Genomic DNA, 24,139 nt, shown 5'->3' with positions numbered 1-24,139 from the left:
CACTGTTACTGTATGTTCTCATAGCAAGAACAATAACAGTCACTCCCCACAATATTGCCGCTCCCAAAACATAACAAGTCACATGTTTTTCTGGAAGTATTTTAGCTTTCAGAGCTTTGACACACAAAGGACATACATATGCATGCATTTTTGTACTGTATAAATTTGCTTTACAAAAACAAGGCAGGTGGCAATTTCTTCTTTTTTTTACCCTGACATCTTGCAAATACGGTATAGCTAAGAAAACCGGTTGGTTGTCTCGGTCGACACAGAGGTACGTTTTGGGAGTGGCACTTGGAGAGAGGAGCTTGTTTTGCATCTTCTTTTCTCTGTTCAACAGAACAGCAGTATGTAATGGTTCATCTTCAATCTTCAATCCTTTTGTTGTACGACAAATAGTGAAAATAGCCTAAAAGCATCACAACACATTGTGAGGCTGTAGATCTGCTTTTTTCAACATCTTTAAATATAAAAAAGGGCAAACATTTGCTCAAAATAGGGATGCCAGGGTTGATGTGGTTAAGGGTCACAATACGTAGGTAACATAACGAGGCAAGGAAGATAATAAAGTAACAACTGACTCAATTTTGATAAACATGTGACTTTCTTTGCAACCAATATTGCTTTGATGTTATTGTCCATTTTGTGAAGCCTATCCCTGTGCCTGCTGAAACCAATACTGCCTCAGAAAAGGAGCCATGAGCCAGATCATAGCTTTATTTATAAGTTGTCAGGAGCAGGCCTTCACTATGCACAGTAAAATCCTCAGTGTTCATTTAGCCATTAGCACATTCTTAGTTGAACGAACACTGAGGAAATGACTGTGTACTTCTCAAGTTTTAAGAACTAAGGTGATGCTGCCTCCTCTGACTGGTCTGTGTGGGGGTCAGATGAACGATGGTCAGTAGACAACAGAAAGAGAGAGAGAGAGACGGGGGCAGGTGTCAGCAGGTGGTAGTGGGTAGGATAAGGATGAACAGTGACAGTGTCCTGGTGAGCTTGTCCTGTAAAGTTCACCAGCAACATGAAAGGCCACTGAGCTACTGGGAGGCCACACAAATAAGCAGACGCGCACACACACACACACACGCACACGCACACGCACACGCACACACCCACACACACAGCCCAAACACGCTATCACTCTGAGACATGACACACAAGGGATGAGAGGAGACAACAGGAAGGATGGCTGCTGTGAGGAGAGAGAGAGAGAGAGAGAGAGAGAGAGAGTTGGTAGATGAAGAGAGAGAGATATGGATTAGAGGAGACCACGGGGGGGGGGGGGGGGGGGTAGGGGGTAGCAGTCCAGCGGACGCATGGCGACTAAAGGAAATGATGTCATTCAAAGAAGAGCAATAGGTCGTCTTCCATCAATCTGTTCTTCCCTAAAGTGCCAGGTATCCAGGCAGCTTAGTGACTGCTCTGAGTCAGTCAACGCACGTGCGCACGCACGCACGCACACGCACACACGCACACGCACACGCACACGCACACGCACACGCACACACGCACAGTAACAACATCTGGAAAAGCAAGGGAACCAATAAGAAAGGATTATAAAGACGGGCGGGGGAGGGGGGAGTGTTACAAAATGAAGAATATATCCATTAACATATCATACATGAGAGAAAATGAATTCATAAATTCATAAATAAAGTTTTAAGTTACAAATCTGTCGAAAAAACTAGGATCTGAGGATGTAAAAGTCTGTCGCAACAGTCCTCTCTGCAGACAGTGGAAGCAGATGTCTCATTGTGATGATGCCTGCTGCATCTCACCTGGCCTGGTAGCCAGGCTAGTTCAGCCCACTTTGGACAGGTTCTTAGCCCAACCGAGTCCATATTTGAACTATTTAAGCTCATATTAAACCAATTTTCGGTAGACTATGAGCCCTTCTTTAGTCCAGTTACCTGTACTAGCTGACCCTGTTTCAGTCCACTCCTTTGGACTGTGTGTTTAACCAGCTTCTCAGTACAATCTCTGGCCCGGGTTTAGAATGGGTTAGCCCACTTGGTAACCCAGTTACAGCCTAGTCAGGCTGAACCGACTGTGCAGTAGCCCTCTTTCCTTCAGCCTGGTGCAGCCTTCTTGCCAGGAACATGAAGAGGCAGCGGGTTCATCATAATATATGAATTTATAGTTGTCATAGCATAGATAGGTGGACTCTGAAAGTGTCACTAGTGTCTTTAAATAAAAAAGTGGATAAACAAAACAGCCACTGCGATGTTGAGCAGAATCACCATGACAACCAGGATAGAGCTGTAGGCCTGCGTAGGAGAGAGAGAGAGAGACAGAGAGAGAGAGAGAGAGAAACAGAGACAGAGAGCGCGAGAGAGAGAGACAGAGGAGCGTGTTAATAAAAAAAGATTCATTACACACATACTGTATACCCACAGACACACAGCATCCACCTGTCTGAACAAACTAAGACAGGAAACCCAACGAATTCTTGAATTTAAGTCGGGTCATTATGTTATGATGTTAATCGGATGCTTAAGTTGGATAAACCCAATACGCAGTTTTCAAATTTGAACAAACATACAGTACCGGTGTTGGAAAAACAGAGGTTTTGCACAGTTGGGGCGACCCGATAGCTGAATGGTTTTAGGGCACCAACCACAAATGCTCTGATCAGGAAGTGACTGGTTAGATTCCCGGCCAGTCGGACCAATTCCTAAATGTCATCCTCCTACTCTCTGTCAATGAAGGCAAAAGAACGCCCCAAAATATATTTTAAAAAACAGCTATAGTAGATTCAACGTTTCTAAGCTGTTTTTAGACATTCTGTCATTCCAAACAATTTACTCCTTTGTTGTACACAATGTACAGTATAAAGGACCTGCTGTTCCAAATTAATTGTAACATGGACATCAGTCTCACACACAAAAAACATATTTAGGTAGAGCAAATGGGGACAATGCTTAACAATGTGTAGCATTACTAGCTACTACTAGGGCTGCAACTATCGATTATTTTCTTAGCGATTATTCTATCGATTACTTTTGTGATGAATTGAATAATCAGGAAGCACTATTTCATATTTTTGAAATCTTATATATATCAACGAGTTGATCAACCAATTAAGTGTCATTTTATAATTCATTGTACAACAGTGACGTGCAAAAAATAGCAGATCTAAAAGTTCACAACTATTGTTACTGCTATTTTCTATTTTTATAATCGATTAAATCGATTAGTTTGATTAACTGTTGCATCCCTATTTACTACACTGTTTATCCATATTGGCCGGCTAACAAGGCTTCTACCCATCAATCCAGAGCGATAGGCTTACCACAGTAGATCTGCGTCATTGATGATTACTGAACTAGAGATGGAGTAAATCCTCCTATTTCTTTTTTCTACCTTCATTTACCGTACGGTAGGATGACTGGTAGGTTGTCTGCTACTACCACTCAATTAAACTTAATTGATACTTAGTTGCATGTGGGTGGTGTGCACCAAAAATAGCAGATCTACAAGCTCGACCCACTACACAACACGACACGTTGTGAGCTTGTAGATCTTCTATTTTTGGCGCCCGACACTCACACGCAACTACGCATAGCTCAGGCTATATTTCCCTATTCACACTGCAGGTTGGTTGAGCAACAAAAATCTTGTGATCGTTCCAGTTATGCAAAAAGAGGAGTCAGAGGGGAACACAGACTCCAGTATAATGATGGAGAGTAAGAAACAAACCCTGTGCTGAATCAAATGACTTACTAAGTGATTTTTCTTTTCTTTTCTTTTCTTTTTTAGCTCAGGACCCAACATTAGGTTTTATCCTAGTAATTGCTCACTGACACATTAATATGCCTGTCATGTGGGGTCCCCAAGGAAACAAGACTGTACCACGGTGTTACTCTGTATCAACAACCATTGTGCTATGATGAACATGTACATTGTTCTAATGTTCTGACTATTAGGTAAAGGTACAGAATGGAACTTTCCGCCAGCTTTGTTGGAAAGAGTATGTACAATCATTAAAACCTTTCCTGGACATTAGGGTGAACTTTGAGGGGGAATAGGAGGGAATGGCACCCCCTGTGACTAATTATTGAATGCAGTTTAATTAGCTTCATAGAAATTGTTCCTCATACTCATCATTTTGCATAAGCATTGAAGCACAAGATTAAAAGCCTCTTACATTCGTCTACCATTAATTGAGGTTATCCTTGATGACATAAGCCAACAATACAATAACAACAAGCTGGTACAGTGATCTTAACACTGGTGGATGTGATATCTACGTAAGTGCTCTCTCTCTCGCCGCTCTCTCTCGCCCTTTCTCCGGGAAAAAAAGCTTGAAATGCATTTGCAAACATGTCATAACATCTTCCAATTCTCTGCAGCAGCTCTGGCGCCGTATCATGTGGTGTGTGTGTGTGTGTGTGTGTGTGTGTGTGTGTGTGTGTGTGTGTGTGTGTGTGTGTGTGTGTGTGTGTGTGTGTGTGTGTGTGTGTGTGTGTGTGTGTGTCTGTGTGTGTGTGTGTGTGTGTGTGTGTGTGTGTGTGTGTGTGTGTGTGTGTGTGTGTGTGTGTCCTTTTCAGGTTTCAATATCTACATACATTAATGTGTACTCAGTATACTGTATGAATATAGTATGTCCCCATGCGTGTGTATGTCAGTATGCATACATGAACAGTGTGTGTGTGTGTGTGTGTGTGTGTGTGTGTGTGTGTGTGTGTGTGTGTGTGTGTGTGTGTGTGTGTGTGCGCGCGCCGTGTGTGTATGTATCCATTTGCGCTTGTTGTCCAAGTGTCTGACTCTGCATACAGTAATGTGTGCTCAATTTGTGAGTGTGCGTGGGTACTCACTCATGCATGTTTCTGCATACATGTGTGCTTAAAGTCTACATGTGTATGTTGTTGATGTCGGGTGGAAACCTTATATGTCCCAAACTGTTAACTTTTCAGGATTCAAATAAAAAAATAACAACAAAACGTGTTTTGTATGTCGTATGACGAAGTAGGGCATTAATATACGAAAAAACCTAAAAAGTAAGAAATCTGGAGATAAGAGGTTTCTGCCCGACACCAACGATATACTGTATCTGTGCAGAAGTGTTAAAGTGTACAGTATGTTACAGTACCACAGTGCTCCCATTGTCTTAGCAGTGTTCCAGTGAATGTATCTGGGTGATAGTAGCTGCACAGTAAAATCCTCAGTGTTCATTTATCCAGCTGTAACCCAAGACAAGCGTGCAAATGTAACCAAGTGGGCCCCGTTTGCACACTCTCAGAGTTCAATTAACACTGAGGATTTGACAGTGTACAGTAGTATCTGTGTATGCTGTGAACCTGTTATTACACAACTCTGACTTTGTCGCTGTCGGGCGGTAACCTCGTATGTCCAAAGCGTTTTCAGAAAGTGTAAAAGAGAACCTGTGTTCGAATGGATCCAGTGGAGTTATTATTTAGTCACAAGCTCGTGTTAATACTTTTCATTGGTTCAATATTTATAAAACCCACAAACAAATGTAACCACTTTAAGTTTCACTTCAACAAAATTCCCCAAAATAGCAAAAATAGATAGAAAATAGAACTACAAGCTCACAACGCGCAGCGCGTTATGAGCTTGTGGGTCGGTTATATTTTGAAATATGGAGATACAAGGTTTCTTCCCGACAGCGGCGCCTTGCTTCTCTGCAGCTGCAAACATCTCCCCCCTGCACTTCTCCCCCCCCCCCCTCTCCAGCCCCCCACTGTCACTGACACACGCCCACTGATTGGCTGCCGTTGAAGCAAGGCATAAGCTGTTCCCTAGCAACAGAGCACTGGTTAACCAATAGAAGACCTTCTAAGAGGAAGGAGCTACTTTGCCAATCTGCTGTTACTAAGGTGCAGCAAGGATTGGTGTGGTTATATATATCTAGAACAATCAATCGCTCAATCAATCGTTCAATCAATCAATCAATCAACGTATCAATCAATCAATTGACGTGTCTATCTATCTATCTATATCTGTGTGTGTGTGTGTGTGTGTGTGTGCGTGCGTGCGTGCGTGCGTGCGTGCGTGCGTGCGTGCGTGCGTGCGTGCGTGTGTGCGTGCGTGCGCGTGACTGCTGGTATGCAAACTACTTTAGGTACACTTGAACCACATCAACAAGAGGAACATTTATATTGAAATTGAAAGAGAGTGCTAATGCTCATACTGTATAGGAGTAGTAATACAATGTATGACTGTTACTTATTATTGATTTAACACCTGGTTTGACTAGCAAATGCCTGTAACTACTTATCCTGGATTACTGCTTATAACCGGCTGCGAAGACAGGCAAAAAGGATTTCATTATAACAGCGTAATCGAATCCACCCAACGCTTGATCGTAGTACAAAAATATGTCTTTATTTCACAAGGCTAAACCCTGTAGACTCATCCGAGGATTATATAAAGCTAAAATCTGGGATTTAATTGAACAAATACATTTTTAATTAACTTATTTTTAACTAAACTGTATGGTAGAGTATATTAATGGAGGTTGGAGTTGGTCATAGCTCTTCGAGAGGTTTCAAATGTCGGGTAGGACTAGAGGTGTAACTTTTCTCCAAATCCACGGTTCAGTTCAGATCTCGATTTTTGGACACGTTGGTTTCAAACTTTGTTATTTATTTAATTTAATTTAATTAAATCGCCCCGGTGTGTAAGGACCTTTATGCTTCACTGTTGTGCACCTAAAATAGCCGATCTACAAGCTCACATGCTTGCAAGCTCTGAGTGGTGAGTTGTGAGTTGTTTCTGGTTCTGTTTCAGAACCGTTTCACCCCTAGGTAGGACACCTACTGTTTGACAATTTCAATAAAGTTATTTGAAGCACCGGATTAGACACTATTAGACACACAGATGTGCCAGCATCTTTATTGTAGTTCGGACATCATTGCATGTCTCTCCATCAGGAGAGGGAGAGAGTGGATATAAAGCTTACGGATTGTATCTTTAACATGCGGGATAACACTGTGTTATGTCATTGCTGATGGTATGTAGTCCACAAATCCTTTTAGTCAAATCAATTTATGGCAATGACACAACACAGAAACTGATGTTCAGTGCACACGCACGTACACACGCACACGCACACGCACACACACACACACACACACACACACACACACACACACACACACACACACACACACACACACACACACACACACACACACACACACACACTTCCTCTCTCTCTCTCTCTCCCTCACTCTCTCTGATCAAGCTCTGGTTTGATGTCACAAACAACACCATATGTGTTGACCAGACCAGAGCTCGATCAGCAAGAGGGAGAGAAGGGGGAGAGAGGAAGAGAGGAAGGGTGAGAGGGAGGGAAGGAGTAAGAGTGATGGGGGGAGGGAGAGAAAGGGAGAGAGGTAGAGATTGAGAGAAGGAGGGAGAGGGAGATGGAGAGAGGTAGGGGGAGAGATAGAGGGAGAGAGGGACAGAGACGGAGAGAGCCTGTTTCACCCACGCAACATCCCGGCCAATGCTGGGAACCAAAACACGAACACACTGATGGAGTCAGCATGATCCTCTGAGTCTGGATGATATGCAGCATGTATCGACGAGCATCTTACCGAGTTGCCTTTGCTCTGTGTGAGGCTTTGGTTCTTCTGCTCTGACGTTATGGGGGTGGACCTCAGCGGGGGAGAGAGGGCGAGGTCCCGCTGCACAGGCCGCGAGTCCAACCCCTCCCCCGGATGCACACCGTCCTGCTTGTGCACAGAGTCCTTACTTCCCTCCCTCCTGTCTTTCCCCTCTCTCCCTCCCTCCCTCGCCTCCTTGCCTTCGCGGTTCTTATGCTTCTGTCTCTGCACGGCGTGCGAGCGCCCGTCCCCGTGGGCGTGCGTGTGCCTCTCCTCCCCGCCGTGCCCATGGGGCTTGTGGGCAGTGGAGTCTCTGGGCTGCAGCGGTTTCATTTCCATCTCGTAGTTGCTCAGTTTCTCCTCGTCCTGCTCCAGCAGCCGGCCGCCCCGGCCGTGCACCCGCCTGCGCCCGGAGGTCCAGGGGGCCGACGACGAGGACGACGACCCGTCCACCGTCCACCTGTCGCCACCCCTGGGCTGTCTGTGATTGGACGAGCCGTGTTCTCTGGACTTGTGATTGGAGGAGCCGTGTCTGTGTCCGTTGGTCCGACTCCCTTCTCGGCCGCCGCCGTCCCCTTCGTGGCGGCTGCTGACCCCGCCCCCTCCTCTGGACGACAGCGTCCCTCCACTCTGCTTGTCCTCGCTCCAGCTGTTGGCCTGCAGGTTCTCCTCCATTTTCCCTGCTCCTCCTCCTCCTCCTCCGCCCACTTCGCCCCCACCCCCTCTTCCTCCCTCCACCAGCACCTGTATCTCCGTCTGACCACCCCCTCCTCCTCCTCCTCCCCCGCCACCGCCCTTCTCTCCTCCTCCCGCTCTCCCTCTCTCTCCGTGGTCCACGGCGACCTGGCGGTGGAAGCGTGCGCTCTTGGTGCGCTGGGCAGAGGAGCGCGCGGGCGGGGCGGGCGGCGTGTGGGGGGGCGAGGAGGAGGGGGGGCTGAAGTCGTCGGGGGTGGCGGCCGTGTCGTTGGAGGGGTCGTCGGAGCCCCCGCCGCTCTTGGCATAGAGGTCGGGGCTGTCGGCCGTGCCGGCACTGCTGGACATGCCTCCCTCGCCCTCCACCTCGCTGGACACCTGCCGCTTTGGACGCTGCAAATCCACACCTGGGGGGGGATAGAGAGATAGAGAAATAAAGTGAGATAGGGAGGAGTTCACAGATCACCATGCTGCTCCAGGGTCATTATAGGGTGTAGGTCTGTACTTCTCAAACCTTTTAATTTCAAGGACCCCCAATTTGGTAGGAATTAGGGCCCCCCATAACTCTGAGAGTGTACAAATGGAACCAACAGACCCGTAAGGGTTTCCTAACTTTCAATCATTTAGCTGGGGGCCCCCTGGAACTCCCCTCAAGGGTGACACTCAAGGTGTGTGTGTGTGTGTGTGTGTGTGTGTGTGTGTGTGTGTGTGTGTGTGTGTGTGTGTGTGTGTGTGTGTGTGTGTGTGTGTGTGTGTGTGTGTCATGGTTCAGCAAAGTACAGTACATGTTGTCATGGGTTGGTCACAGTGCTTTAAGGTGCGACAGAGACTGAAATTAAATGCTGGAGGGTGGTTGACACTGACCTTTACCATTAAAACACACACAGACGCACACACACAGAGACACACGCACACACCCTCATGCATTTACGCACACACACACACACACACACACACACACACACACACACACACACACACACACACACACACACACACACACACACACACACACACACACACACACCCACTTCTCAATGCTCTTTCAGGTACTGTAACCGAACATCGATTATGTTGTAAGAAGATAATGGCAAATGAGGACACTTGTTCCTCAAGTGGTCCTCACTTGGTCATCATCACTTTCACACAGAGGTTTAGGTTTATTTTTAGGTTTAGTATCAGGTTTAGTTTTAGATTTAAGTTTGGAATTAGAATCAGGTTTACATTTAGGTTTAGAATCAAAGTTAGGGAAAGTGTGTGTGTGTGTGCGTGTGTGTGTGTGCGTGTGCGTGTGCGTGTGCGTGTGCGTGTGCGTGTCTCCTACCGTTTCCTTGGTGTTGGAAGGAAGGAGAGAACTGCTTGGCAGTGACTCTGGCCATACGACTCTCCTCCTGGGCTTTCTGAGCTGCTCCCATTGCTGCCTCTGCTTTGCCCTGGGCATGAGCCGTCCTGAGAGAGACAATACATCAACACACACTAAATACCGTTGTTTCAAATATTGTGGCTGTCAGGCGGAAACCCTGTCTAAATGTGTTACTTTTCAGGATATGGAAAAACATAATTAGTTATTAATTAGTCACAAGCTCTTGTTAAGACTTTTCACTGGTTAAATATTAATAAAACTCACAGACAGATTTTCCCTTTCCTAATTTTTCAAAAATAGAGAAAGATCTAATAAACTCACGACAAGTTGTGAGCTTGTAGGTCAGAAATATTTGCAACTTTTGCACAACACTGTCATGCAAGGAAGTAAGTCAATAATTTACGAAAAATATATTAAAAGTTGAAATATGGAAAAACAAGGTTTCTGCCCGACAGCAAAGATTTTCAAAGTCAAAGTCAGAGATTAACTACATGGACCCCTAGTGACCCTATTTTGGGCATATCGTAGGCGAACATTAAGGAAATATTGGAGAACAGATTTGGTGTAGAGGGAAAAAAGAGGGGGCCAAGGCCAGACCCCTGGGGGACCCTGGTCAACGAAGTATAGGGTTGCTAAGCTAGACTGTGACCAAATAGAATCACTTGATAAAGTATCTGTAACTATTTAGCACTGGAACAACAAGCTATTCTGTTCTATTGTACTCTTTAATGGCATAGAATATTGCACAGTCATGGATCCATATAAGCAGCTAATGACCGTAAAACATTATTCTCTCATTATGTGCAAAATGTCCTTTTCAATTTGGCGGATGTCCTTACACAATAGCAATGATATAATCAGGACCAGCAGCTATGTAACTATGGGACACTGCGCTCTCAGTGGTCGTGCTCTCATAGTGAGATGTGGGACAATATGAAGAGTGGGGTGAGGATGCGGTGAAGGGTAATGGTATCCGTCCCGGGGGAAACATTCTGAAATGCAGCCAGAGTCAGAGAAGTACTGTCCGTGTTAGGGAGAAATGTGAGGGAACACATTTATGGACCAGCATGCAACACCCCCCCTCCTGATCAGCATTTGAAAAGTGATTAATATGGAAAAATCAACGGTGGAACACTAGTTGACAGTGCCGGTTTACTTTTCTTTTCATGGACATAATCTCAGCCAAGCACCTATAGCATTAAGCGGTTGTGCATAGAACTATTATTTCCACGCACTGTGGAACCATACTAATAATAACAGAACTAAGGAGGGCACACTGACATAACAGCAGGCTCTTTCAAACACCTTCATGATTTTAACCTTGGACATTTAAGGTGTTTATGATCTCTTTCAGGTAACTGAAAACCAATGATGTTGTAACACTAAATAGTTAACTCAAGTAAATAGTAACTGATAAGTAAAACAGGGCTTTGCCAATCAAATAAAAAATATACAACATGCAGCTGTGAGTTCCAACGTCTGGGATTGGCCCCTGACACTGTTATCCTGTTATGCCTGACAAATCTCATTAAAATAGACATGAAACCCAGAATGTGGTGCGCGCGCGCACACACACACACACACACACACACACACACACACACACACACACACACACACACACACACACACACACACACACACACACACACACACACACACACACACACACACACACACACACACACACACACACACACACGGGCTGTACACATGACAATCAATTAATGTTTAGATACTAGTACTAGACAGACTTAGAACTGCCATATGTATACTGTATTGAATACTTTGGAGGGCAGGGGCTCAAGAATCAAACAGACGCTCAAGGACTCTAAGTTATTTCTGGGGAGGGACACTTTGTCCTTCATTTAAAGTAGGATGCCTCTTTTGTCATGGACACACTGCATTACTTTAAGTCAGTGGTGGTACTATTGACCCTATCTTTTGAGTTTTTCAGGTTTTACTATACTTGTCGACACTTTCTGTCCCCACGTGGGTAGTTAAACAAGAAAACACAAGCTCGCACACACGCGCACACGCACGCACACGCACACGCACACGCACGCACGCACGCACGCACGCACGCACGCACGCACGCACGCACGCACGCACGCACGTACGCACGCACGCACACACGCACGCACACACACACACACACACACAGAAGTGCTGTCTAACCCAGATACAGCATAGCAGGACAGCCTCTCTCTGTCTCCCTCCTCTCGGTCTGTCTCTCCCTGTCTTCCTCTGTCCCAGAACAGGACAACAGGGTATTTCCTTGTGGAACACCCAGAGAAACCTTGAGAGGTGAAACTCAGTCACAAGATAATGCTGCAGATGCTCTTTATAGACCTCAATCTGGGCAGCAGCAAGTGGAGCAGCACGTACACACACAATGCTCCTGTTGAAGAACCCTGCATTCACAAAGTCACAAACAGCCATACGATTGACTGTGCATTTTACAACCATCGACGGATGCTACTCTCTCAGTGGTAAGGATGACACGATAATGGCGTAAGCTCCTGGGTTCCGCTCTGTTTGTTTGCTGTCTTTGTTACTGTTTCTTATTTTGAATATGTCCATCGCGGAACTTATACTGTGATTAGAAGATTCCCAGTTGACAAATAGATTATGTAAGTACTATCGGTCTACCAACTTATTATCAATTCCTTAGACCGATCCACGTCCCAGATCGACCGCATTAGATCGTCATGGTTACATCAAAGGTTAGTCTGACGCAACCTGAAGAGGGTTTGTCCTGTCTGATAGAGCTACCTAACCGTTATCAAGGCCGAAGAGGTTGATATTATCCGAGCTGGCATCATAGACGGTACACACCATATAAGGACATACAGTAGGTACCATGTAAGCTCCATATAGGGTCAAGTGAAGACGAGGTGACATCAGCAGTATGATGTGGCATCTCTCAGGTAATGCATACAAGAGGCGTGTTACCGGATTCAGGAGTTAGTCCGACCACTCTGATCAAATCTTACCGGGGTCTGGGAACGCTGTACACACGTCATCAGACAACGTCAGATTTGGTGTGAAATTGAGTTGAATGTCAACAACAACAACAACATAATGCCAGAAATCAATCTCAAGCTTGTTGTGTCTTGCAGCAGTGAGGACACAACTCACAAGGCTGACAACTTGCTTAGCTCTGACACCTACAGGAAATGGAAGGCAGCAAGATCCGGAGAAAAACAAACCTCAGTCATTATACAGTTTGAGAAGGAGGAACAAGTGCACAGCATAGATATCGGAAATGAAGGTTCAGCTTTCATCGAGGTGCTGGTGGGCAACTCCTCAGCTGTCAGAGACCAGGATTATGAGGTTCTTTTGGTTACGTCATCCTTCATGTCTCCCACGGAGAGTCGCAACGGCACGGACACCAACCGAGTGCGTTTTTTCGGGTCCAACCAGCTGCGGAAGAGCACAGCCCAGGAGAAGTGGGACCGTGTTAAGATTGTGTGCAGTCAGCCTTACAATGAGAGCATAGCATATGGAGTCGCCTTTGTGAAGTTTCATTCACCAGATAGAAATGATCTACCAGCAGCATCATCCCCGAAGTTGGCAAAGCTGGGCTGGTTTAAGGTGAAGGATGAATCTCCCTCGGCAGGCCCCAGTCTGCAGCCTGGCAGCCTTTTCAACCGGGAGAAAATAACAAAAACCAGCCCTATACTCAAAGTTTCACCTCAGAATGAGAGGCTGAGCTACGCAGCAGCCATCCTGAAGTCTAGTGGTGGCTCTCTGTCCTCAGGACTGTACTCCTCCTCTAGTATGTTGTCTCCACAGCCTCTAAGACATTTTTATTTCAGTAAAGACCAGCTGTCTGCACCTGCTCCATCCATCTCAAAGACCAGTCCCTCAGGGTTACCCGAGTTGAGGGCTGCCACTCCTAAACCCAAGCCTAAACTGAGCCCAGCCAGCACCCCCAGCCCAGAAGCAACAGCTCAGAAGGCCACTGACAAGAATCAAGAGAGCCAGTCCAAGCCAGAGCCTAAACCCAAACCACACAGAGCCAAACCACAAAGACCTGAGCAGGTGCCTCTCAACCAGATAATGCAGGGGGTGGTGTTTGTCTTCAGCGGCTTCCAGAACCCACTCAGAGGGGAGCTGAGGGACAAGGCACTGGCCATGGGAGCAAAGTACCGTCGCGATTGGACCCCTGACTCCACACACCTTATGTGTGCCTTTGCCAACACCCCCAAGTACAGCCAAGTGAAGTGGGCAGGGGGCATCATTGTACGGAAGGAATGGGTGATTGACTGCCATAAAAGGAAACAGAAGATCTCCTACCAACAGTACTTGATGGATGGAGCAGAGTCCAACTCAGAGAGTGAGATGGAGATGGATGAACAGAGCGAAGAAGAGAGGGACACCAGGTGGGCTCCAACAATGCAGGAGGGGCAAGCCATTCCAAAGAAGATTTCAAAGGTAGCTGAGGAAGATGAGTATAGCGGCTCCTCAGATGTAGACGAACCAGGAGACGATGATGACTCTGACATGGACACAGAGGACGAGCTGAAGAGAGTTGAGAGCTGGTACAAGAAAGCAGAGACTGGAAAACACAAAGTGAAAGAGGATCCATACAGGGGATCGACAGAGACAGATGAGAACACGGACAGTGAAGCCGAGGTGGACTACCCCATCCCAGAGTTACCAGACTTCTTGATAGGAAAACATTTTTTCCTTTACGGCAAGTTCCCAATCGATGAAAGACGCCTCCTTCTACGGTACATCATCGCATTCAACGGGACGGTGGAGGACTACATGAACGAAAAAGTGCAGTTTGTGTTGACCAGCGAAGGATGGCATGACTCCTTTGAAGATGCTAAGATGGAGAATGGCAATTTGCGTTTTGTCAAACCGACATGGATTTATGAGATCAATGAACAGCAAAAGACGCTGTCCTATCAGCCATACTCTGTTGTCCCTTGAACACTACAAGTACACACACACAAAAATACATACTATTTTTAATTCACATCCAATTGAATTACTCAGTTGAAGCAATAAAAGGTATTGTGGTTAAACAAATTAATTCAGTTTAACCACCCATACATCGGCTATTTGAAAATAGCCAATCTACAATCTCGCTATGTGCTGCGATGCGAGCTTGTAGATCTGGACATTTAAAAAGCACAAATCTTGTATGGGGGTCCCTGGCACACAATATGTTTAGATGGGGGTCCACAGCCAAATAAAAATACATATATTAATTTAACATATTAAAGGCAGGATGTATACTTTCATTCCTCCCAGGCAGTTGAAGCATCCAACTGGATACAGGTTGTTGTTCAAGTGTGTGAGAGAGAAAGAGAGAGAGGGGGGGGGGCAAGATACTAGGAGATCTGTTTTTTGTCGTTGTACAAGGTGTGAGCAGGTTGTGTGAGATTAACAAGCGTGTGATTGCATGGAAGCATGCAGTTTTCACAAGGTTGCGGCTGCATGAATGAGAGGCAGAGAGTGTGAGAGCTGTGAGTATGAGTGTGTGTGTGCTCGTGCTCGTGCAGAAGTGGGTATGGTGTGTGAAATATCATCACTCCTCATCACACACACACACACACACACACACACACACACACACACACACACACACACACACACACACACACACACACACACACACACACACACACACACACACACACACACACACACACACACACACACACAAACACACACACACACACACACACACAGAGTGGTGTTACTGTAACTGTATTGCGAGGCTGGCAGAGTGCAGATCGGAGAAAAGAGAAACAGAGAGGCAGGGAGAAAATCAATAGGAATCGACATGAAACACTGCATCAAGAATGTTACTGCACAGAGAGAGAGAGAGAGAGAGAGAGAAAGAGAGAGAGAGATACTGTAATGTAGAGCTACTCAGTAATTTTCTTGCCCAGATTTTCCCTGCCTACCTGGGGGATTGAACCAGCAACCTTCCATCCACAATCATGCTACTCTAAGCTCTAGGCCACTGCTGCCCCTAAAATTCAAGATCCCGACAGCAACCTGGAAACCTACATTTATACCATCTGAATATCTCTCTGCCTTCCAGACACAATGTGAGACTTGTTCTGTTCCACCTGTCTGTCCCTCTCTTGTCTGTCTTTCCCTCTCTTGTCTGTCTGTTCTCTTGGAGGGCTTCTCTATATGCATTATGAACACACTCATGAACGACATCAACACACAACATACAAATGCAATTCTACACACCTCAATTCACTTCACTTCACATAAATGTTTGATGTTGATGAAAATGACAGAATAACAGACAGACAGATACACACACAGATAGAAGCACAGACAGAAAACCGCAGAGAATGAGGATACAGCAGGCAGAAGAAGAGAGAAAGGAGACAAGATGGGCAAAAGGTAAAAGGCAAGTAAACAAACAGACAGACCAACAGACAAACAGTCAAACAAAACAGTGTGACAGACAAAGACAAGTGACAGACAAGTAAACAGAGAGGTAATAGAAGCTGTAGGAACAAGTGAACAGTCTAAAGAAACTGTCCACTGTTGCTGCCAATATAGAGTAGCTGGAAAATAATTCCTGTAGCACAAAGAGTTTTAAGGACCATACCGCTTCAGCCATTTATCATACATAAAGATCAACAATATTCCCATTGATGGCTTTAGTTTTGGATTTTGCGTTTGTTTCAGTAGTTTCCATAGTCATTATAGAGCGCTACTGTGCGGGGCGACAGTGGCTCAGGAGGTAGAGCTGCTCTCTTGGAAGGTTCCCGGTTCGATCCTCCTGGCTGCGCGTCGAAGTGTCCTTGAGGAAGAAACGTAACCCCTAACTGCTCCTGATGAGCAGGCTTGTGTGTTGCATAGCTTCCTCTGGTCTCTGTGTGTGAATGTAATCTACACTGTGAAGTGCTTTGGAGAAAAGTACCAGGGCTGCAACAGTTATCAAACTAATCTATTAAAAAAGTTTTTTTTTAATGTTTTCTTTTATTCGTTTTTTTCTGGTGAAAGTCACAAGAGTGCTATGTGTTATTAAATGTGAGCACATCATATAAACGCCATCATTGTTTCATTAACATCACTGTCAAAACAAACCGCAAACAAAGGGTATTTATTCAATATAGTATATAATATAATTAAATATTCAAATATTTTTTGACACAGAATCAAATGTTTTATGGTCATGATTCACCAGGAGCCTGGATGGCTTGGTTCCAGGCTTAAAATAATTTCTCTATGGGGGGAATGAATGGGTTTTCTATCTGTGGCACCACAAAATGGCTGCCAGTGCCCGCCTTTGTTTGATTCACAAAAATAGGACCCTCATACTGGAACGGGCAACAACAAATTAGATATTTCTGTGCAATTTGATATTTATCCAACCATACAATTCACATTATTGCTCTTATCTCTGAGAAGCAAGGTCTGAAAGACGGAGGAGCTACGAGGAGCTCGGCTTCCCTGACAGAGACATGAGCTCCCCACAAAGTTAGTTTGAACCTTTATTATACCAGTGGTTCTCAACCTGGGTTGGGACCCCCAGGGGGGTCTCGTTATGATTTTTGGGGGCTGGTCCCCAGTTGACAGTGAAGGGACAATTTAAGGACAAAAGTAATCAACAAACTATACTATGAAAACATTGGCCAAATTGTCAAATTGAAACAAAAAGAAAAGAAAAAAAAGAAAGAGGCAAAGATTGTGAAAATAGCCGATCTACAAGCTCACAACTGAGCTTGTAGAGCGGCTATTTTCACAATATTTGTCAAACAAAAGGCCTGGACCGCTGGCGTAGCTTAAATATCATCATTATCAATATGAAAAAGTTGATAACCACTGCTTTATACCAGGAAACAAAGAAGAGGACCCCAAACTGAGGCTCAGCAGGCCTTTACGATACGATAATACGATACGATACGATACGATAATACTTTATTGTCAGTTTGCACTGAAATTTGTCTTGCGACCCAAAAACAGCCATGTATGCAACATATAACAGTACACACATTTGACATGACACAAGAAAACAACAAAATACAAAATACATACATAAAGACATGCAAAGACAAGAGCAATGTCCACCACTCAGCCTACCCCTGGCTTATAACTCCTGATTAAGCCTCAATGTCGTCTGATGGACAAAGGACCCCTTCAGTTTGACCTTATTGTATGTAGGAACACTGTATCTCCTTCCTGAAGGCAGCAACCTATATTCTCCATACAAAGCATGGCTAGTGTTTGAAGTGATATTCCTTGCCAACCTTATCCTTTAATGAACAAAGAAGAGAAGGGAAGGCATCCTTGTACTGTATATGAGGCGCAAAATATTTACCTTGAATAATGTATAATGTATACTTCCAGCTAGTTCAGCTTCCCTGCTTCTGATCAGCGTTGCCAGATTTAGCGAGAGAAACAATCAACCAGATCTATGAAAACAAGCCAATAAGAAGCGACTAGACTACATGAGACCTTTAAACCTATATACATCAGCGTTGTGAGCTTGTATATCTGCAACCCCCCCCCCCCCCAAAAAAATTTATAAATGACACATATGACACATTTTTTATATTTTTCAAAACATTTCAACAACACAAATACGGTACGGGAACGGGGGGCCTCCAAATAAGCACTACACTTTAGAAACAAGCCCCCCCCAAAAAAACGCAACCCGCAACTACCTGTACCTGTCAAACTACTTCAATAGCGTTAAAGACGCACACAAGCACAACACCAGAGGGAGCTACGCTAATCTCGTTTAACCCAGGTTCGGCTCAAACAAGGGGTTAGATTTGTTCTACTGCTATGCCACCAAAATGTGGAATGCCTAGTCATAAAAAAGTGTGAATCCTTGATCTCCTTCAAAACCACCATAAAAGAGCACCTACAGGTATCTGCAATTTGTAACTAGTTCCTGTAAAAAGTCTAAGCTTATCACCAGAAATGACCCCCCCGCCCCATCCCCGACTGTTTACTGTACATATTTTAAAATGTTTTAATACCACTAGTATAGATGATGTTTTGCAAACTATTGTTTGTATTTAAATGTCTCGATGAATTGAATAAACAAGCATAATGGAAATAAGCAATAGACTCTATGCACAGCAGCCATTTTGGAGAAAAATTGGGCTTCTTCTGACTTCCTTCACAGGTGTTACCAATGATACTAATGAATGCTCTGTTCCATTCTGGTCAAACAGAGTCAGGGTGCTGGTATTGTGCATGTTGGCTCACTAGAAATACTAGTGGGTCTCAAAGTGTGGTCCAGGTACCCTCATGGTTCCTTGAGAGGGTGTAACTCTGAGAGTGTACAAATGGAACCAGGGTCCATTTGGTTCCATTTGTACACTCTCAGAGTTATGGGGGTCCTTGAAATTAAAAGGTTTGAGAACCACTGTGCTACACTAAATGGAACAGAGCCTTCATTAGTGTCATTGGTAGCACCTGTGAAGGAATCAAGTAAGGGGCCCAATTTCTGTCCAATATGGCTGTTGTGCATAGACTCTATTAGGGCTTATTCTGTTATCCTTTTAGTGCCTTTTGTATAATTCGTACCAATGTAGCTTTTTTGCAAACTGTTAATAAAGTGTTCAATCAATCAATCAAACCAAAATGTACAAGCGACTTAACAGAAAAACAAGCCCAAAGTCTCTTATGATAAGCAGACCTGGCAACACTGCTTCTGCTTTGCATCAGGCTTCCTGCCAATACTGTTGGCATAGTGCAGGAAGCTCTCCCTCTGTCCATCATCCTTTTTCTTTCTTACATTTGCTCTCCTTTTCTCTCTGGTATTCATTATCTCTCTCTCAACCGTGTCTTTTTTTCAGCAGTATATTCTCTCTCCCTATTTCCCTCTCTATTTCTTACTTTGCTCTAATGAGACATGATATCTGACACGAGTACATAAGACACAAACACGCACGCGCGCACGCACACACACACACACACACACACACACACACACACACACACACACACACATACACACACACACACACACACACACACACACACACACACACACACACACACACACACACACACACACACACACACACACACACACCACACACACACACACACACACACACACACACACAGACAGAAAGTAGTTGATGACCTCATATAACATTTTATTGATCTGTTCTAGAGTCAGCTTCTGATCATCCATCAATAATGGCTTCGACAGTATCCCTGACCCTTACTCAATCACGTTCATATTCATTCAGTCTCTCTAGTTGCTCGTTCGCTCAGTCAGTCAGTCAGTCAGTCACTCTCAGTCAGTCAGTCAGTCACTCATTCACCCACCCACCCACCCACCCACTCACTCACTCACTCACTCACTCACTCACTCACTCACTCACTCACTCACTCATTCTGCACAGTCTGATAGAAATCACAAAGCCTTAATAACAGAAATAGTCTAGGTAAGCTTAATTAATTGCAAAACATGACACCCCTTAGTCAAAACAGATGGCGAATGCATTCTTCTCTTTATAGGGCCTACACAGGTAATACCACAAACTACCTGTGAGACCTTTATGAATTGAACCTCACAGTCAGCAGTCAGTCAGTCAGTCACTCACCCACCCACCCATGCACCCACTCTCTCACAGCAAATCAATAATGTCTCTTATTAGTTGAGAAAGTTAATGCCCAGAAATTGGGATACAGTTTCTCTTTGGTAAAGTAAGTCAATTATTATTATTATTATTATCATTTTTTTAAATGTAGAGTAGCCAATTATTTTTTAGCCCTTTTTCTCCCCAATTTAGTCGTTATCTGCCAGTGAGGAGCCCCCACCAGGAGGACGTAGAGCCTTCGTCCTACTCCTCCCGCCCAACACTCCCCACTGACAGGTGCCGTCCCAGCCCGTAGGAGTACAGATATGTGCAATGACCCATATCACCCTCCCCGCCCAGCTTTCCTCCCCCGAACATAGGCCAATTGTGTTTGTGTAGACGCTCGACAAAGCCAGGTAAACCACGGTGGATTCTAACCCACAACCTCCGTGGTGGTGGGCTGTGACTTTAGCACTGCGGCACCCGAGTGCCCCAAAACATTACATTATTATAGGGAAGGGGAATGTCACTTTAAAACACTTCTGGGGTCATTTTCATACATATAGACCAAGTATTTGTCTAACATTGAGACTGGATGCACAGGTGATTGTTTCATGCAATCAATTCTCAACCTGTTTTTTCGGGGTGCGCTGGTTTCAGCACACCCCAACCCCCTCTTGTGTGTTGGCTAGTGCTGCGCGCCCTAGCGAGACCTGACAGAATGGGTTTGACGCTTGCGCAGTATGGCGCTTGCAACCAGTGTGACGTCGTCTGTTAAGGGGTCTATATATATATATATTTCCATTCAGCAGAACAGCAGATCACATTCCTGGAGGCCCCAGAAAGTCTCCCTTCACATACTGTTTTAACCTGTCCCATAACCTCCTTAACCTTTCTTTGCCCCTAGCCTTAATCCTAGTCTTAATCTCCCATCGATTTAAGCCATTATGCAGTACAACCCTCCACAAGCAGCTGGTATATCCTTCTCTCCACAATAACAATGATACATGCACAAGAGAGCAGTACGAGTTATATGTGAAACACAAAAGACAAGAAAAGAGAGAAAAGACAGATATCAGAAAATAGATTTAACCACACTAAGAAAAAGTGAATACATGATGAATGAGACAAAAAATAAATGGTGAGATAACTATGGTTAAACATGATAAGGAAAAAAGGATTGGACTGAGGATCATCTGAGGGTCATCAAAAATGCTCATGTTTGTTGTGCGTATTTCATATCAGGTAAGGCCAAATAAAGTATAGTCTGTTGTAGGTATGGATATCTGTCTTAAAGGTTTGTCATCATGCCCACCTAATTAATCAGAAGTTTAGCATTTGCACTTGTTGTGTGTCAAGCGTGTGTTTAAGAAGTTCCATTTGCTGGCCTCTAACAGTAAGTTATAGGCATCTAAATCTTTCATCTTTATAAGCCCTCAGCCCTATTTACTACGTATATACACTTGGTTTCCCTATGAAGTAGGTGTAAATGTCTGGCCATTCCACAGTCGTCCCTCCATTGAGTGATTGTGTAGGTGTCCGCAATGTAGTTCCATTGGTTAATGGTATTTCACAGAAACTAGTATGTTCTTGAGCTGCTGTTAAAAGACAAGCAAACTCTGTCAACTGGTCCAATTTCATTATTAATCTGTGCAAAAAAAAAAAAAGCAATAAACTAACATCCTGATGTGATGTGTTGTGAGCATGAAGATCTGCAATTATTTAGGATCTTGGAAAAATGTTGAAAGTCTAAATTGTGTGTGCGATTTAGCGATTAAAACCAAGAAAAGACAACACTTATGCCATATCACAATATTACAATATCCCACATCCCAGATGATATCTAGTCATATCACAATCTATAGCCCTACTGCGGGCACCAAAAAAAACAGCATCATGTTAACTATCAGAAAAGGAGTCTATAGGAGACACACACACACACACACACACACACACACACACACACACACACACACACACACACCACCACCACCATGGTTCAGTTACCTGGACAGCGCGATCTCTGCTTTCTGTCGGGAGATTTCCGCCGCCTTCTGCGCTCCCTCCACGGCGCGGTCCACCTTTTCTCTGATCTTGCTGGCCCTTAGAGGAATCAGGTTCTTCCTCTTCCCGCTCACCAGGATGTTCTGTTTGTACTTCCCTTCCTCTTTAGTGCCATCGGGGAATGCGGTGCAGCCATAACCGTGACGTTTGTTACTGAGCCACTCCCCCTCGTACTGGAGCGCATCGGAGCGCCGGCTGACGCCATAGCCCGTCCTTTTGTCGTTCTTCCACTCCCCACAGTATGTCTCCGTCGCTGTGGCGTCAACGTCATCATCAGCAGCGGCCAGATCGGTGTCCGCATCTCCAAGGCTGGAAGGGTTTATGGTTACTTCATTAATAGGTTATGGCTTGGTGGATTTGTTTCATCAACAGTAGAAAAAGAATAAATTGCAAAGATGTATGTAGGCTACAGGTGGCTCATATCTGTATTATCACCACTAAATATTTGTTATGTCTGTGTAGAGTCCAACACCGATCCCGATTTTGGAGAGTCCTATACCACCAATTACCAATGTTTTGACCCGATTTTGTGAAAAATGACGTGTCGCTCGCTGAAAATAGCTGATCCACAAGCTTGTAGATTGAATATTTTAAGGTGGACTAGTCAGTGTGGGAAGCACAAGGAGCTGGTGAAGGACTGTTTGTTTCTCAGGTATTTCCAACACAGCAAAAATCTGTGTCTATATTCTTTATTACTGGTCTCACTTACTTCCTACTTCCTACTAAGTCTCAAGCATCCCAGATGCTGATATCAGGGATACCATCCTCCGCTTGTCGCATTGACAAGGTCTTTGCACATTTTGTCCTTCACAATCCAATTACCATTCAAATTATATTTATTAGCATGACTGCACTTAACTGGCAGGCACGGCTAGCCACAAGTTAACTACTTATAAGTTACTTATCTTCCAATCTTCCAATTTTCTTCCTGTCTCTGTCAGTGCCTGCCAGACCTGACATCTATGGCAGATGAGATATGAGGCCATATTCATCTAAGTCACCCCATAACCTCTAGCATTCACTCTCCCCTCCTCTATCTGATACCTCTTCTATGTGCATCTGCTAGTCCCTTATTCCATTGTCTTCTGCACTCTATCGACAGATAGTACAGTTAATGGCGTTTCCACGCCATATTCAAGATAGTCTATTAATCACACATACATCAAATGTTGCCTAGACAGCAATGAGAGCACACTCTATATCATTTGACGACAAGACCGGAGTTCAGCAATCACGGAAGTGCTAAACCTGATGGAAGAGTTGATATGTAGAGCAGTTACCAGATACCATTGTTCTCATCCCATCTGCTCTTACTCATATGCATTTCTACCACTGGCACACTTCATTCCAACCTCCTCCTCCTCTCTCTCCCTCTCTCTCTCTCTCTCTCTCTCTCTCTATCCACCCCTCAGTCCTTCATCACCCTCCTCTCATCTTCCCACTCGCTTCCTGTTTGTACATTTGCAGGGTTTGGATGCCAAAGAATAACACAAGAAAAATGAAAAATCTAAACCTTCCAGCACTTTATTATTACCAGTGGTGGACAGTAACGACGTACTTTACTTGAGTATGGTACGTAAGTAATTTCTTTTTTGAGTATTTGTATTTTTGGATGACTTTCACTCCACTACTGAATTAACCACTTAAGCCCAATTTCAAATATAGTGAAAATAGCATTCCGATGAGTTGTGAGCTTGTAGATGTACTAGTATTTTCACTATTATTGATATTTTTTGAATAAATCTTTGATCTCAAAATGTTAATACGTATACGTAATGTATCTATACTTTGACTGAAGTACTGGGGTTGAGTACTTCATCCACCACTGGCTAAAGAATAACACAAGACAAATCTAAGCCTTCCTGGACTTCATTATTACCTGATGGTGGAGTTGATGTCGGAGG

General features: G+C 44.5%; 2 protein-coding genes across 2 annotated transcripts in view; one reads left to right on the top strand and one right to left on the bottom strand.

The window, feature by feature from the left end:
• Positions 1–2,189: 2,189 nt before the first annotated feature.
• jph3b (junctophilin 3b) overlaps positions 2,190–24,139 on the bottom strand; it is a gene marked incomplete at both ends in the record, with an annotated part of 42,762 nt that continues 20,812 nt past the window's right edge. Inside the window, 5 exons of the mRNA XM_084060179.1 lie at positions 2,190–2,270; positions 7,569–8,677; positions 9,595–9,719; positions 22,179–22,544; positions 24,115–24,139. The exon at positions 24,115–24,139 is cut by the window's right edge and continues 480 nt beyond it. Of these exons, the coding sequence (XP_083916305.1) occupies positions 2,190–2,270; positions 7,569–8,677; positions 9,595–9,719; positions 22,179–22,544; positions 24,115–24,139 (1,706 nt within the window). The remainder of the gene's footprint in view (positions 2,271–7,568; positions 8,678–9,594; positions 9,720–22,178; positions 22,545–24,114) is intronic.
• On the top strand, positions 12,718–14,577 carry LOC311047451 (DNA repair protein XRCC1-like; the record flags this gene model as incomplete). The annotated part of the gene is made up of 1 exon (XM_084060180.1): positions 12,718–14,577. One exon carries the CDS (start codon positions 12,718–12,720, stop codon positions 14,575–14,577), a length of 1,860 nt encoding a protein of 619 aa, XP_083916306.1.

The sequence above is a fragment of the Gymnoscopelus microlampas genome, assembly GCF_963454915.1.
Source record: "Gymnoscopelus microlampas genome assembly, chromosome: 6".
In the NCBI taxonomy this organism is placed as follows: Eukaryota; Metazoa; Chordata; class Actinopteri; order Myctophiformes; family Myctophidae; genus Gymnoscopelus; species Gymnoscopelus microlampas.
Note: the sequence above shows the minus strand (reverse complement) of the source record. Positions and strands in the feature narration are given on the sequence as shown.